General features: G+C 36.6%; 1 protein-coding gene and 1 pseudogene across 1 annotated transcript in view; both read left to right on the forward strand.

Annotated features, from left to right (window-relative positions):
* Positions 1-14,566, forward strand: part of Tmem232 (transmembrane protein 232) — a 201,397-nt gene that overhangs the window by 36,381 nt on the left and 150,450 nt on the right. The window contains exon 7 of the mRNA XM_063235601.1: positions 9,033-9,187. Within this exon, the coding sequence (XP_063091671.1) occupies positions 9,033-9,187 (155 nt within the window). The remainder of the gene's footprint in view (positions 1-9,032; positions 9,188-14,566) is intronic.
* LOC106025590 (cullin-2-like) lies at positions 1,314-3,658 on the forward strand (annotated as a pseudogene).

The following is a 14,566-nucleotide window of genomic DNA, read 5'->3' on the forward strand; positions in this document are numbered from 1 at the left end:
CTTCTTATTTATAAAATTTTGTTTCCATTTTATCCTCTTTTTCCTTTTCCCTATCTTCATTTTCCCCTTTCCCTTTCCTAGATCCACTTTCCTTTTGAACAATTTATTCCTGTTTCACAATATATATTACACGTTTTTGGAGGGAACCAAGAATCAAACTCATGACCTTGTGCTTGACAGCAAGCACTGTGCTGCTGAGCTAAATCCTTGGCCCTATTTTGATTCTTATTTATACTGTCAGTTACCCAGAGATACAATGAAATATTTACCTGTTTGTTTGATTTATTTCACTTAAGAAAACAGTCTCAAGGTCCATTCATTTAGCTATAAATGACTTAAGTTTATCCTTTTTATGGCCGAGTAGTATTTCATTGTTTAAAAAGAACTTTTAAAAAATCCATTCATCAGTCAATGGGCATTTGGGTTGTTTTTAATATTTATTACAGAGTATGCTTTTATGAATGTAGGTGTGCATATATTACTATGGTATGATGTTTTTAATTCTTCCAGGAAGATATCTAGAAGAGGAATAGCTGGGTCAAATGGGACCTTTAATTCTAGGTCTTGAGGAATCACCACGTTGATTTCCACAGTGGTTGCACAAGTTTAATCCTCACCAGCCATAGAAATGGATTTCTTTTCCCCCACATCCTGGCCAGCATTTGTTAATTGTTAATTGATTTTTCAATATTAGCCATATTTTCCAGAGTGAGATAGAATCTCAGCATTGTTTTAATTTGCATCCTTGAATGATCAGTGATGTTGAACATTTTTTCATATATTTATTTGTGGTTTGTATTTCTTCACCTGAGAAATGTGATTCAGATGCTCATTTTTTGATTGGTTCTTTAAACTTGGGGGGGGGTTCTGATTTTTTCCAATTCTTTACATGCTCTAGATATCAAGCCTTTGTCTGAGGGACAATTGGCTAAAATTTTTTCTCACTCTGTTCATCTTGTTTTCACTTTCTGGTAATTTTCTTTGCTGTGTAAAAGCTTTTTAAAAAGACGAGATCCCAGTTTTAATATTCAGATCTTTGATCCACTTTTGTTTTTAGTTCAGTTTTAGCCTTCACCGTGTGGAAAGCCAGTTTCTCCAGCACCATTTATTAAAGAGGCTGTCTGTCTGTCAGTGGATATGTTTGGCTCTGCTGTCAAGGATAAGGTGGCTGAGTAATGGCAGTGCGGTGGAGAGCGGGACTCGTGCTGACAGCCGCTGCCACCGCCCGTCTTCCTGGCTCATTTGTCCTTTGCTCCTTTGGGTGGTTCCTCTCCCCCTATCCCTCCCCCTTGGCCTTCTTTAGTGGGAGATTTCAGCACTAAACTCGCACAATGTCTTTGAAACAGAAGATTTTGATGAAACAAGAAGCAAGCTCCTGGTTACAGTGAAAGCAGTTGTTATGTTGGAATACCTCGAGAGAATAACATGGAACAATTGCTTCTCAGAGATTTATGCTTTGTGTGTGGTCTATCCTGAACTTCTTGGAGAGAGACTTTACATAGAAACTAAGAGTTTTTTGGAAAACCACATTTGGCGTTTGCACAAGAGAGTTCTAGTGTCCAAAGAACAAGTACTTGTTATGTACCATAAGTGTGGGAAGAATATAGCAAGAGTGCAGACTGTATGGACTCTGGGTATCTCAACACCCAGTATATGAAAAAGAATAAGTTGACTGAGGCTGACCTTCAGGAGGGTTATGGTGGGGTAGAAATGAATGAACCACTCATGGAGATAGGAGGGCTAGCTCTGGATATGTGGAGGCAGTGGATGGTTGTGCTGCTGCAGACCATCCTTATCTAAATGCTGCTCCGAGAAGTAAAAAATGATCATGGTGGAGAAGACCCAAACCAGGAAATAATCCACAGGATTGTTAACTCCTTTGTTCATGTTGAAAGGTATAAAAAATTTTCCTTTAAAGTTTTATCAAGAAATCTTTGCATCTCCTTTTCTGACTGAAATAGGAGAGCATTGCAAACAAGAAGCTTCAAATGTATTACAAGAATAAAATTGCTCACAGGATATGGAAAAGTCTTTAGGTAGACTAAAAGCTGAAGAAATTCAGTGTTGAAAATACTGACATCCAGGTTCATATACTTAAGTAAGAAGACATGAATGTCAGCAAAGAATGGTAGTAGACCACTTACAGTTCTTACATGCAGAATGTCATAATATTATTCGACAAGAGAAAAAATGACATGGCAAATATGTATTTTTACACCTTGCTGTGTTGACTGGGTTACTCCATATGATGTAGGAGTTACAAAATAATATCTATGAGCAACTAGTAACCTTACTCAGGAAAATATGCCAATGCTATTTGTGGAATCAGTTTTGGAAGTACATGGCAAATTTGTTCAGCATATCAACACTGTTTTGAATGGTGATCTGCACTTTGTGGGTGCATTGGATAAGGCCCTTGCATTACATGAAGGCCCTTACATAGTGGTAAATTGCAGAGAACTCAAGTCTGTTTGCAGAGCACCCGAACTGCTAAGTACTGTGACAACTTACTGAAGAAGTTAGCAAAAGGAATGGCTGCGAATGAAGTAGACAAATTGATTGGAGCTTTATTACTGTTTTCAAATCCATTGATGATAAGGATGTTTTTCAAAAGTTCTATGCAAGAACATTGGCAAAACGCCTAATTCATGGATTATCTATGTCTATGGATTCTGAAGAAGCTATGATCAATAAACAAGAGCAAGCCTACGGTTATTAGTTTACTAGCAAGGCACCTCGAATGTATACGATGTGTGTGTCAGTGTCATATGTGTGTCAGTGCCAATCTTAATAAGATCAACAATAAGTTCAACAATTTTGTTGGAAATCAAGATCCACTAATAGATTTGGGAATTAGTTTTCGAATATATGTTCTACAGGCTGGTGCATGGCCTCTCGGACTCTTTCGTCTACATCTCAGCTCTCCAAGAATTAGAAAAACGTGTACAAATGTTTGAGTTATCTTATAGGCAGCATTTTAGTGAATGGAAGCTGACATGGCTACATTATTCTGCACAGATGAAGTTAAAATGAACTATCTGGGCAAACCGTATGCAGCCCTGGTCACGACGTACCAAATGACTGCTCCTCCTGCCTTTAACAACAGTGAAATGGTCAGCTATAGGGAACATCAAATCAGCACTCAGATGAATGAAAAGGAGCTGACAAAAATGATCACATCATTACTTGATATGAAAATGATTAACCATGATTCAGAAAAGGAAGACATTGATGCAGAATCTTCGTTCGCATCAAATATGAACTTCAGCAGTCAAAGAACAAAAGTTAAAATTACCCCATCAATGCAAAAAATACACTACAGGGAATGGAGCAGACTGGAAGTTCTGCAGATGGGAAAGGGAAAATGTGTTTCCAAGCTGGTATAGTTCGTATCATAAAAGCATGGAAATTGCTTCCACACAATGCTCTTACTCAAGAGGTGACCAGCCAGTGGAGAGCGAGGTTTAATTCTAGCATCAGCATCGAAGTCCTGATAGAGGAGCAGTACACTGAACACAGCCAGGCATCGGCACATGAGTCCAGCTGCATTGCTGGATGTCTCCGCTGCAGTGCAGGTGCAGATTGGAGCAGGTGCAGATTGGAGCAGGTGCAGACTGGAGCCGTCGGGCCCTCGAGCACCTGTGCAGCCATAATTTGACCTTTCAGCGGCCTCTCTTTTTCTGCTGTGTAGCATGTCATCATGCACATCAAAGAAAATGTCTAGAGATATTTCAAGCTCATGTCATCATGACATTTCTTAAACTTTATCGGAGTGAGTGAAATGTTGCTGGAATGTAGAAATTCAGTAACTATGAACTTGGTACCTTTAACCAGCGGGGCGCACGCTGCAGTTATATAAGAAAGTCCACCATTATTCAGGAACTTGTATACAAAGATTTTTCCTTTAGTAGGGTGATTTTACCCTGTGGGATGGAAATTTAAGAAAGATGTGAGAAAATAGAAAGTTAAATGAAGAGAAATATAGTTGAAGCAAGACTAGAAATCAAACAATGATCATCCAGGCTTTGGGAGACTGAAAAATGGGACAGATGAGAGGGAATGAAGGAGAAGGCAAAAGGTTACTGATGCAGACCTGAGAGACTAGAGAGGGTGTGCACTCACATGTGAATATCATAAAATCAAGGAAGAGAGTTGAGGAAAGGCAGAAGAAAGACAAAAAGATCAGAAAAAGTATAAAGTCCTAAACAACCTAAAAGCAAGACAAAACAAAACAAAAAAGCCTAAAAACAACCTCCCCCAAACCCGTTTATCCCTGTGTCTCTCTCCCAGTTGCTGTGGCCTCAGACACAGACAGCCCAAGGCTCTCAGTGTGTACGGTTGGCTCCTCCCAGTCAGACCAGCCTTCTCTGTTCCACTTCCTCTGGCGTATGTCTACCGTCTTGCACCAGGGTCAGGTCTGTGCTGTGAGCTTTCTCTTTGCTCCTGCTGTTGCAGAGACAACCAGTCCCACTTTGATCTGCACTTTGCTGGGGTGGTGGTGATGGGGTAGTAACACACCTCACTAGTCACAGGACTGGAGGGATTGTTCTGTTCCATTCACTGTCTTCGCTGCTGCCGCCACTGTTGTGTGCCACCATGCCACTGTAGTCCCTGGCCTTACAGGCCATGGCTTCTGCTGCTGTCTGGGAAGCAGCCTAAGGCTGCTGAGTCCCCTTCAATGTCTTCTGTCTCACGGGGTGGTGGTGGAGTGTCAAGGCTGTTTAAATCTGCACATCTGCGTCTGTCCCTCTGTCACTAGTCACAGGGAAGGAAAGATCTTACATCCCCTCAGCTGAGGTACCTAAACTTGTTGTTCCAGGACTGCTCAGTTACAGCACATAACGGAAGAGAAGCTGGTAGGACTTTGGGGAGGGCAGTTTACTGCCAGGCTGCCTCTTCCTCTGTGTAGAGGAAAGCATAAGAGACTCGGGGTCTCGTATGCCACATCTGTCCTGTTTTGCTTGAGTGAACCACACTTCTGCAGTGCATTCCTTTCTTGGAGACTTCACAGTATGGTGAATCTTGCTTGGCAGGCAGGCAGCATGCCACTGGCAGCCCTGTGGGCTTGACTGCCATTTCGTAGTCCTGTGTCTATGTTTTGTTTGATCTACAAGTTTCTTATTTCAGATTGACTTGGGGATTGGGATGGATGTCCTTTCCATTCCTCCTATTATCTGTGTTGTTAGTTGATTTTCTCCGAGCAGCTCCATTGTGGCTCCTCCTCTGTTCAGCAATGTTGACTCTCTCTGCACATGTTCTTTATAAACTGACGTGCTTCAAAAGGCAGACTTCAGTCTCTGAAGTAATGTCTTCATTTTCCATTCCTTACTAATTTTTCAAAGACAGCCAGTGATCACTTTGAAACTTTAACTCTTTCATTATTTTGTTTTATGTGTATATTTATTACTTTATAGTTTACAAGTAGTACTTTGTTTTGAAAGAGCACATGCTTTCTGACATACTGTACATTGAAACACTAAAGTAATTTAAGAAGTGTTTCTTCTAAATAATATTATTCATGTGTGACCTCACAGGTCTTCCTTGTTTGTGTTGGACATTTTTTTTTATAGGTACCAGGGATTGAACTCACGACCACCTGCTTGCAAGGCAGGTGTATATGCCACTGAGCTAAATCCCCAGCCCCATGTTGGACATTTTCTAACATTAGCTGTAGCATATAAGAAAAAGACATTTTTTCCTTCATCTCTTTATAATCTTTCTAGGCCTAAGTGTTGAACCCATTACTGATGATTCATTCATACAGAGTGACAGTTACTAAAGTAATTTGAGTCTTTTGGTTATAATTACAAATTCTATCATACAAGGAAAGTTTTCATTTTTAAGTATTAAAACATAAAAGTTCCATTGACTTTGACAAATGCTATACTTTAGCTATATAGACCGCAGGGCTAGAACACTGGACTGAGTTTTCCATTCTGTCTTTTGCTCTGTGGTAAAGCTTGCTTTCCTAAGCACACTTGTCACACAATAATAGCAACATGGTTCTTTGGAGAGATAGCTTTAAACTCAGCTAAAATGCAGTAAGTCCCTTACTGCATAATTTCATCTGTTCTGAAGCACAAAGAGTTTCCAGAAAACTAGCAGACCAAGTTCACCTTCTAATATGATTAACAGTCTCACTCTGTGACTCTAGAGTTCTGAAGGCAGTGTTTAAATTTGGAACATTTTGTGCTGTGCTATGATTATAAATGGGTACTGTGAATCAGGTTATAATGAGACACATATTTTTTAACATTAGGAGCATGATCCTGAGATTCATGTCCCATTATCCAGGCAATACATTTGTACTCATGGCAATGTCAAATATCCCCCACACAATGGAAAACAGGATAAAACTCAGAGACCTGAATGTGAACAACCAAAACAGAGCTCATACCTCAAAGGTTACTTCTCTTAAAAAAGAAAATCAGGTCAAACAGTTAGAATTAGTGCACTTAAATTTTAATAAATGCATCAGAACTTTATCTAAACAGTGGACTAGCGAAACATATGTAGGTAGGCTTCTCAAAGTCTGAATTATACTACTGTAACCAGAAGCTCAAAAAAGGATGGAAGATGAAAGAAAGACAAACCAAAAACAAAAGAACAAGGAAAGAAGAGAAGGAAGAAAGGAGAATGGGAGAGAAATGTGCTATTGAAATCATTTAATGCTGTGTTCAGTGTTTAAAAATACATCTTAATTTTATTAGACTGCATATGTATATAATTATTGTCAAATTGTTATAAAAATTGCTACATATGTATCCATAATTTCTGTTTTCTAGTTAACAGTAATTGATGGCACTTATCTGCAACCATATCTCTGTAGGACTGATTTAGTGGAAAGGCAAAGAAGTAAACCACTTACTGACTCTTAAACCATTGCTCCTTGTTGGCCTACTAGGCTGATAATGATTGTATTTTTTTTCTTAAATCACAGTACTGTCATGATTATACAAAGTCAACCAAGTTTGGTAAAGTTGCTCTTTGCAGTGCTAACATCCTTAAGCTAAAGGTCAACAAGAGCATACTTGCAGTTAGAAAAATTGGATTTATTTCTCTTTGAGGCAGGAGAGGGTTAGCACAGGGAACTGTGAGATGTCTCAGCAAGGAGGGGTTAGGATGCACCTATGACAGGATCCCATGTGGAGGAAAGCTAGAGAAGCAGGGCGACCCTCTGTGTTATGCATTGTTGGGGCAATTCAATGATTGGGTATTTTGTGGGATAGTGAGTTGGTTATTGTCTGTGCTTAAGGAAAATATCATCAAGTGGTTTTGTTTACTTATTATGGCCTTAATAATATTATTTGGGGTGTTATATTATTTTAATTTTGTTTGAGACAGTCTCACTGTGTGTTCAGGCTGATCTTGAACTCACCATGTATCACAGGCTGGCCTTGAACTTGCAGCAATCCTCCTACCTGAGCCTCCCTAGTGATAGAATTACAGGCATGTGCAACCACACCTGGCTTGAGGTGATATTTTGTGAGGTTTTGTCCAACAAGAGATCAAAGTGACCTGGCTGTGTGTGTCAGACCAGACTGTAATAACATAATGTCAAATCAGTCCCAGATATCAGAAGCTGCTTTTTATTTTTCTCAATGAAGAGTAAAAATAGCATCCTGTGAAATTGAAAATAAGATGTTAATCTTGTTCATTGTCTCAGTCCTTATCTTTTATTTTTCAAATGCTTCCAGGAATTGTCTCTGGTGATAGAACATAAGTGTGTTAGGAGAAGAATTTTTTCACCTGACTTCCGAGAAGTCTATGTAGCCCTGCACTATATATGAGTTTAAAAAAACTGTTTTGAATTAATTATTCAAGCCATTCCAAATTTTCAAACATGGTCTATTTACTCATTTATTCAGAATAAGTTTGCCACCTGAGGACTGTCAGGCATCTAGACTGAGATACTCACAGTAATTTGAGAAGAAAATTTCATCTATATGAGCTCCACTTTTTGGATGGACTTCACCAAAAAGCAGACAATTGAGTTATGTGCACATTTACTGAAGTCAGCATGTCTCAGTGTATGCATCACATCATTTTAGAATAAAGCTTTGCTGTGGAAGAACCTAACATTCCAAATATCTGTTTGTTTCCATTTTCCTTTTAGAATTATTATTCCCTAAGTCAGCAGGCTTGTGAGGACTTGGTCTCAGATAGGCCTTTATCTCCAGCATCTAGCTGAGTTCCTCACAAAACATGAATCAGTGTACATCTGTGATGCTCAACTAAGAATTTACTAGAAATTTTAAATGACTTAGTTTGAATTTATATACAAGTTTCTTCTAGCTTAAGGATACCAACATGGATATTATCTTTTCTTTGAAGTTGCACTGTTATTTTATATTATAAAAGTTAAAATATCTTTTAGATTTTATGAGTTTCTTTTTAACAGGACAAATATCAGCTAAGTTAGCAATTTGGGTACATAAAGCAGAATGTGTATTGCTATCTTCACTGTTGGCAAAAACTCAATGAGAATGCTATATCATTGGTGTATTACAATGACTTTATTAGGCCAATTACACCTATGAAACTGTCAGGGAATATTCTAAGAAAAAATGAACAACAGCCCATTTGTTACCTGAATTGGTAGGCTTTTAACAGAACTTAAAATACTTAACAGGCATTAATCATGTCCTACAAGGCATATATACTGTTCTTTAATAGTAGAAATTCACATTTTAAAACCTACTGTGTTGGTAGCCCTTGTTCATATTTCAACCTTCTTCTACTGGCAAGGGAAACTAAATCACATAAATTGTTTGAAACACAACTGTGTCTGAAAGTTGTCCCATGGAAGATGCAAGATTTTTGTCTCATTATAAAACTCATGTCATTGAACATACAGTGTGAAAATATATACATTAGGTTTAGGTTAATTGTATATATTTACAAAATATGCTTATGTAATCATTGCCCTTAGTGAATTGTGAAATGTAACAGAATGTGCATTTAAAATTAGTTTTCATGTTTGTTTGAGTCAAAGAATTCTTTCCTGGCTATAAATTTTGTCTTAATTCCAGGCACATTTGCCGAGTAATCATGGAGAATATGAACTTAACCCTCTGCTCTGGCACTGTGTTGCTGCTTGGTTTTGTGTTCAGAGTAATAGTCCGCAGCTGAGTAGTGTGCTTGACCATCTCCTCTTGCATAAAATGCAACATCAGAAGAACTACTGGTAAGAGCGATGCTATAAACCCAGAGTAAGTTGTGGAGAAACCTTTTTACTTAATGTTAAATAACCTTTGTATTTAAATGTTAATCATCCTTCAGTTGACTATGAAAAAAACATAACCTCAGTTCCACAGAAAAGGGCAATTTATATATTTCATGTTAGATCACTTTATTAATAATTTGTTCCTATTTATGTTTTGCTAGATGTACATACCAGTATAATAGAGTTTATCTTTATTGAATGAGATTTATAATTGATTTGAATTTCATTCCGCATTTATTTTCCATGTAGTTAAATAATAACAATGAAATATAGTTTGTCATCACTGGAGGATGTATACTAAGATTCTAGTTCTTTATGTCTTATTTGTAATGTATAACAAAGGCGAAGGCCTACTAGTAAGTGATGGAAGTGCATATGTTCCTAATTGTAGGGACAGATTTTCACATTTTCATCATAGAGGATGATGTTAATTGAGGGCTTATTGGTTATGGTATTTATTTGTTGAAGAATTTTAAAGACATATTTCTGAGAAAATATATCAGAAGGCATTCCTTTCTAATGTTTGCGGTGGGTATATCAGGTTTTGAAGTCTTTTTTCAATGCTAAAATAATAATAATTATCATCTTTCATACCATAATAAATTGAAAATTCAGATATCACATTTTCTAATAAGTTTATAAGCTTTTATCAGCCCACCCTACACCAAAAGCCTTTGTATATATAAATTCTACATCCCTCTAAATCAACTATAAATCCTACTAAAAATGGGGAGCATTTCTTATCAAAGGAAAGTCATTTCCCCACTTAGAGTTTGTAGGATTTTAGATCATGGAAAGATTTCTGGAGAATGGCTTAAAAATTACCTATTTTCCTAGAAATAGCTTGCTTAGAAGACAGCTCACCCTGCCTCATAGCTTTAGGGAAGAAAATCTCTCCGTGTTACAATTATACAAAAATAATGATTTTTTTTACACCTTAATACTGAAGAAATATTCCATAGATAGGAAAACAAACATGTACCAAAATAGAATATTTATTATATTAGTAACAACACAATTTTAGTAAGTATTTTTAAATATAGAACCTCTAAAACAAAGATTGGAAGCTTTCTTTATTGTAAGGTGGGCTATTCTGGAACACCAAGTGACTCTGCCAAACCACTTTAAGTTTTAGGAAATAATTAGGGATTCAAACATATGATTTATTTTTAACAGGACAAACACCTAAAACAGTGTTAGCTCTTCAAAACTGTAGCTCGTCTTTATAATGAACAAAAATGACATCTTAATGTATAAAGTAATTATTGCATGGTTTTGTCAAACTTATTTACTAAGTAATATTTACTAACTAAACAGTTTAAATAAGTGCTGAAACAGTAAAAGTAGATGATTAAGAATGTCTAATTCTGGAAGTCAATTAATAGTTTAATTATTAGTTTAATTAATAGTCAATTAATGTCTAATCTGGAAGTCAATTAATAGTTTAACTAATTTTTGAAGTTTTATTGTATTGTAACAGCATTCATTTAATTTAATTTGCTAATGATTTGTGTTTAAGTTTGACTATGACTACTTAAGTATTTTTTAAAGTATTTAGTTCTTTACAGATTTGGAAGAATGGAGAAAATATCAAACTCTTCCCATTTGGATATGAAGAAAATAAGCCAAATTTCCTAGGCTTATTAGTGATTACAATCAGATTTTAACTGTCCCAGTACAGCAGTTTCTCCATGCCTCATTCTGTGTCATTCTGGATACACTGCTCAGTGTGTAACACTTTGAGACATACTATCGTAATTCCCAGATTTTTTAAGGAGGATATTATGTGAATCATTAAGAGGGTTAGTGGTATTTAGACAATACTGGAAAAACTGAGAGTAAATTGAATGAATGACAGTTTATCATAGAAAGGAAAGGACAGTTGACTAAAAGAATACTATCAGATAGTCTTAATTCTAAAAATCAGAATGGTACAGAAACAGAAACAGACATATGGATCAATAGATCAGAACAGAGGATACAAAATATGCCCAGATACATTCAGCTCTTTGATCTATGACAAAGGTGGCAGAAGTGTAGGTAGAAGAAAAGATAGCCTATTCACCAAGTGGAGGTAGAAAATCTGAGTGTCTTTACAGAAGATTGAAGTTGGAGTCTTAAGTTTCACCACGTATTAAACTAAAATCAGAATGAATCCAAGCTCTAAACATTAAAACAGAAACTTTGAACCTATGTTAACGCAAAATAGGTAAAATACTTGAAGTCATAGATGTAGGAAAAGATTTACTAAACAGCAATAATTGGGTAAGAACAATAGCAAAAATCAACAAATAGAGTGGGAGATGAAAGGGAAATGTCTTGGAGAAAGATGTGCCACGTGCAGGGACCCAATAACCCCAATGAATATAAACATTATATGTCATAAACATGAGCTAAGATTAATAATATCAAGAAGAATAAAAATGGTGAAAGAGCATTTGGAGGAAGAAGAAGGGAGATTTGAGGGAAAAGCATTGAAAAAACACCTGTAATTATGCACATGCACCCATGCCTCAAGATGTTTGTAAACTACGGGTGCTACAAACATGCACAAATAAAAATGTTTCTATTAATAAAGACCAATATACATTTTATTAGAAAAATTATCATGAGTCTAAAAAGTGTTATGTATATGTATCAACTTCCTATGATGAACATAGTTATATACTGGACACATACAGAAAGAAAAATTTTAAAAATACGACTTTAGTAACAGAAGCTGTAGATCTTAAAAAATTCATTAGTCTTTAAATTGGCAGTTCAGTAGTTTGTAAATTATAACTCTACACTAAATTCTTAAAAATTAGTGTTTCTTATAAATTCTGTTATTTATTGTAGTGGTTGATACATTGTGTCAATTGCAAAGTTTAGAAGCTTAACTAAATGATTCAGCTGTTCTACATCCTGCGTGTAGAGGACATACCTTAGGGTGGCTGTTTACAATGTACAATATAATGGTTGATTCATTGAGAAGTTTAGAAGCTTAACTAAGCGACTCAGGAGGGGCCCAGGGTCCTCACTTTGAAAACAACCTCAACCTGTGCAAGAGGAGGGCACAGAGGTGGTGTGAGTGTTACACCTATCTTAGGGCAGGTGGCCTCCTTACAATATAAGAAGCAAAGAGGCTTGTCTCCCCTCTGCTTTTTATGCTCTTGTTGCTTTTGCTGTCTTCTGCTGCCATGAGCGGTTACCTTTCTGTCAAGTCACCCTAACTTAGAGCCAGCTGATTATGGAATGAAACCTCCCCTAACTGTGAACTAACTTAACTTTTTTTTCCTTAACTTTGGGTGTTGAGTATTTTGTCTCAGCAACAACAGCAAAGTAAGACCTTTATATAACAGCCTATACAACTTTTAGGAGACCATTACTCCAGATAAAACAACTATTGTTTTGTTTTGTTTTTTGTCTTTTTCATTTTTATCAGGACCAAGGATTGAACTCACGACCCCCTGCTTGCAAGGCGGGTGCTTATGCCGCTGAGCTAAATCCCCAGCCCCTAAAACAACTATTAAATAATTATCAAAGTCCAATCAAAAAGGCTTTGGGGAAACTTTAATGTTGCCCTCATGCACTATAAGACACCACCAAATATGTATGAAAATTTAAGAAAATTAACCGAAGCTGGGTGTAATAGTGTATGTCTATAATCCCACCATTCAGGAGACTGAGGTAGGAGGATTGCTGTGAGTTGGAGGCCATCCTGGGCCACATAGTGAGTTCAATTCCAGGACAAACCATAGAGCAAGACCCTATCACATACAACCAAATGAAGAAACAAACAAAAAAACCGCCAAAACAAAAAAAAAAGTACCTGAATATATTTATAGTGAATTAAAAATATTGAGACATCAGGGCCTAACAAGAATTACTACTTTGTCAATATTTTCTACACCAGATAGCTTTAGAATTGGGACAGGTTTAAGCACTCAAAATACAACATCATATAACAATTAGGAAGAGTAGCTTAAGCAACTTCTTTTCCATGTATATCAGGAATGTAACATAATGAAGAACAAACATTGTATGATTTAAGATGAGAGGGGTGGCCACTCACCTAAGATATCAGGAAAAATCTCAGAGTGACAAAAATCGCTGTGCCCATATAAATAAGTGGCTTTATATACTTATTTATGTTGCTGTGTTAGTAGATAACATATATCTCCATGCCTGATTTATTCCAACCTTCTTTATAAACATTGTAGAATAGAAAAGCAACGAATAAAAGCAAAAGGTTTCTAGGCCTGGTGAAGGACAGGCCCAAGATCCATGAGAGGACTCAAAGGAAGTTCAAAAATCACAGAAACAGAATGACTCATGGGAGAAAGGGAAAAACTCTGAAGTAAAGACAAAAAATTACAAAAACATAAAGAAGCAGCAGAAACATAAAGAAGAAGCAAAAGATAATTCAGGAGCCCCCCTCCCAGGTGCCATGCATTGATGCGTTTCTGTCCAGAGCTAGAGATAAACAGCTTGCTGGAAGACAGATATCCATTTTACAAGGCAAAATTTGATAGCATACTTCACATTCTCAATGCCCCACCCTGTGATTTGGCCTTTTATAAACTGCTTTCTTTGCACTGGGGAGATAGCTTGAGCCAATGCAAAAGATTTTCTAGTCTACATGAGAGTAATGAATCGTGTTTATAACTGAATTATTGGTCAGCGAAGACTGCGGAGAAATGCAGTATGACATTTCAGTGGAGCACTGTAACATATAAAATTATATCTTCCAAAACAAAATAGCCAATTTAACATGCTCCATAAATGAATTTCAAAAAAAGGCTTGATAATTGAAAACTAAATCAGCATGGCAAATGTTTCTCAGACATATAGCATTTGTATTTCTATCAAACTGATTCAGAGAATCAATGCTTTTGTATGGAGAGTAAAACCTCAGCTTTCCAGTTAGATCACTGATATCTGTGTCCATGTAATATTAAAATACTGTTTTTAATATTGTAACTGTAAGTGAAAGCATTCAAATGAAAGTTTGCATTAGTAGTTTTCCTTCATTGCTCACGAACTGAGATGTCATTGTAGTTTTCTTCATTCAGTTTCTTGTTTCCTCTTGATTTGTCTTGGATTTCTTACTGGTCTTTTGAACCTCTACTTATAACAATTTAGTCATATGAAGGATAACTATGCCAGGTATGCATTGCTATATCATCAATGAAAAAGGTTTTGACCTTACAGCACAAAACCTGCATTTGATACTATTCTTAGCCACCTTCTGTAATTTTGAAAGAGTGACTGACTTAATCCTCATAGTCAGTCTCAGTTATACAGAGATAAGCATGCCTTCAAAGAGGTTGTGAGAGATTTAAATGATTTAATAAGAAG

This window comes from Cavia porcellus, unplaced genomic scaffold (genome assembly GCF_034190915.1).
Source record: "Cavia porcellus strain 051 isolate PalLab524CR breed Dunkin Hartley unplaced genomic scaffold, mCavPor4.1 scaffold_2, whole genome shotgun sequence".
Classification (NCBI taxonomy): Eukaryota; Metazoa; Chordata; class Mammalia; order Rodentia; family Caviidae; genus Cavia; species Cavia porcellus.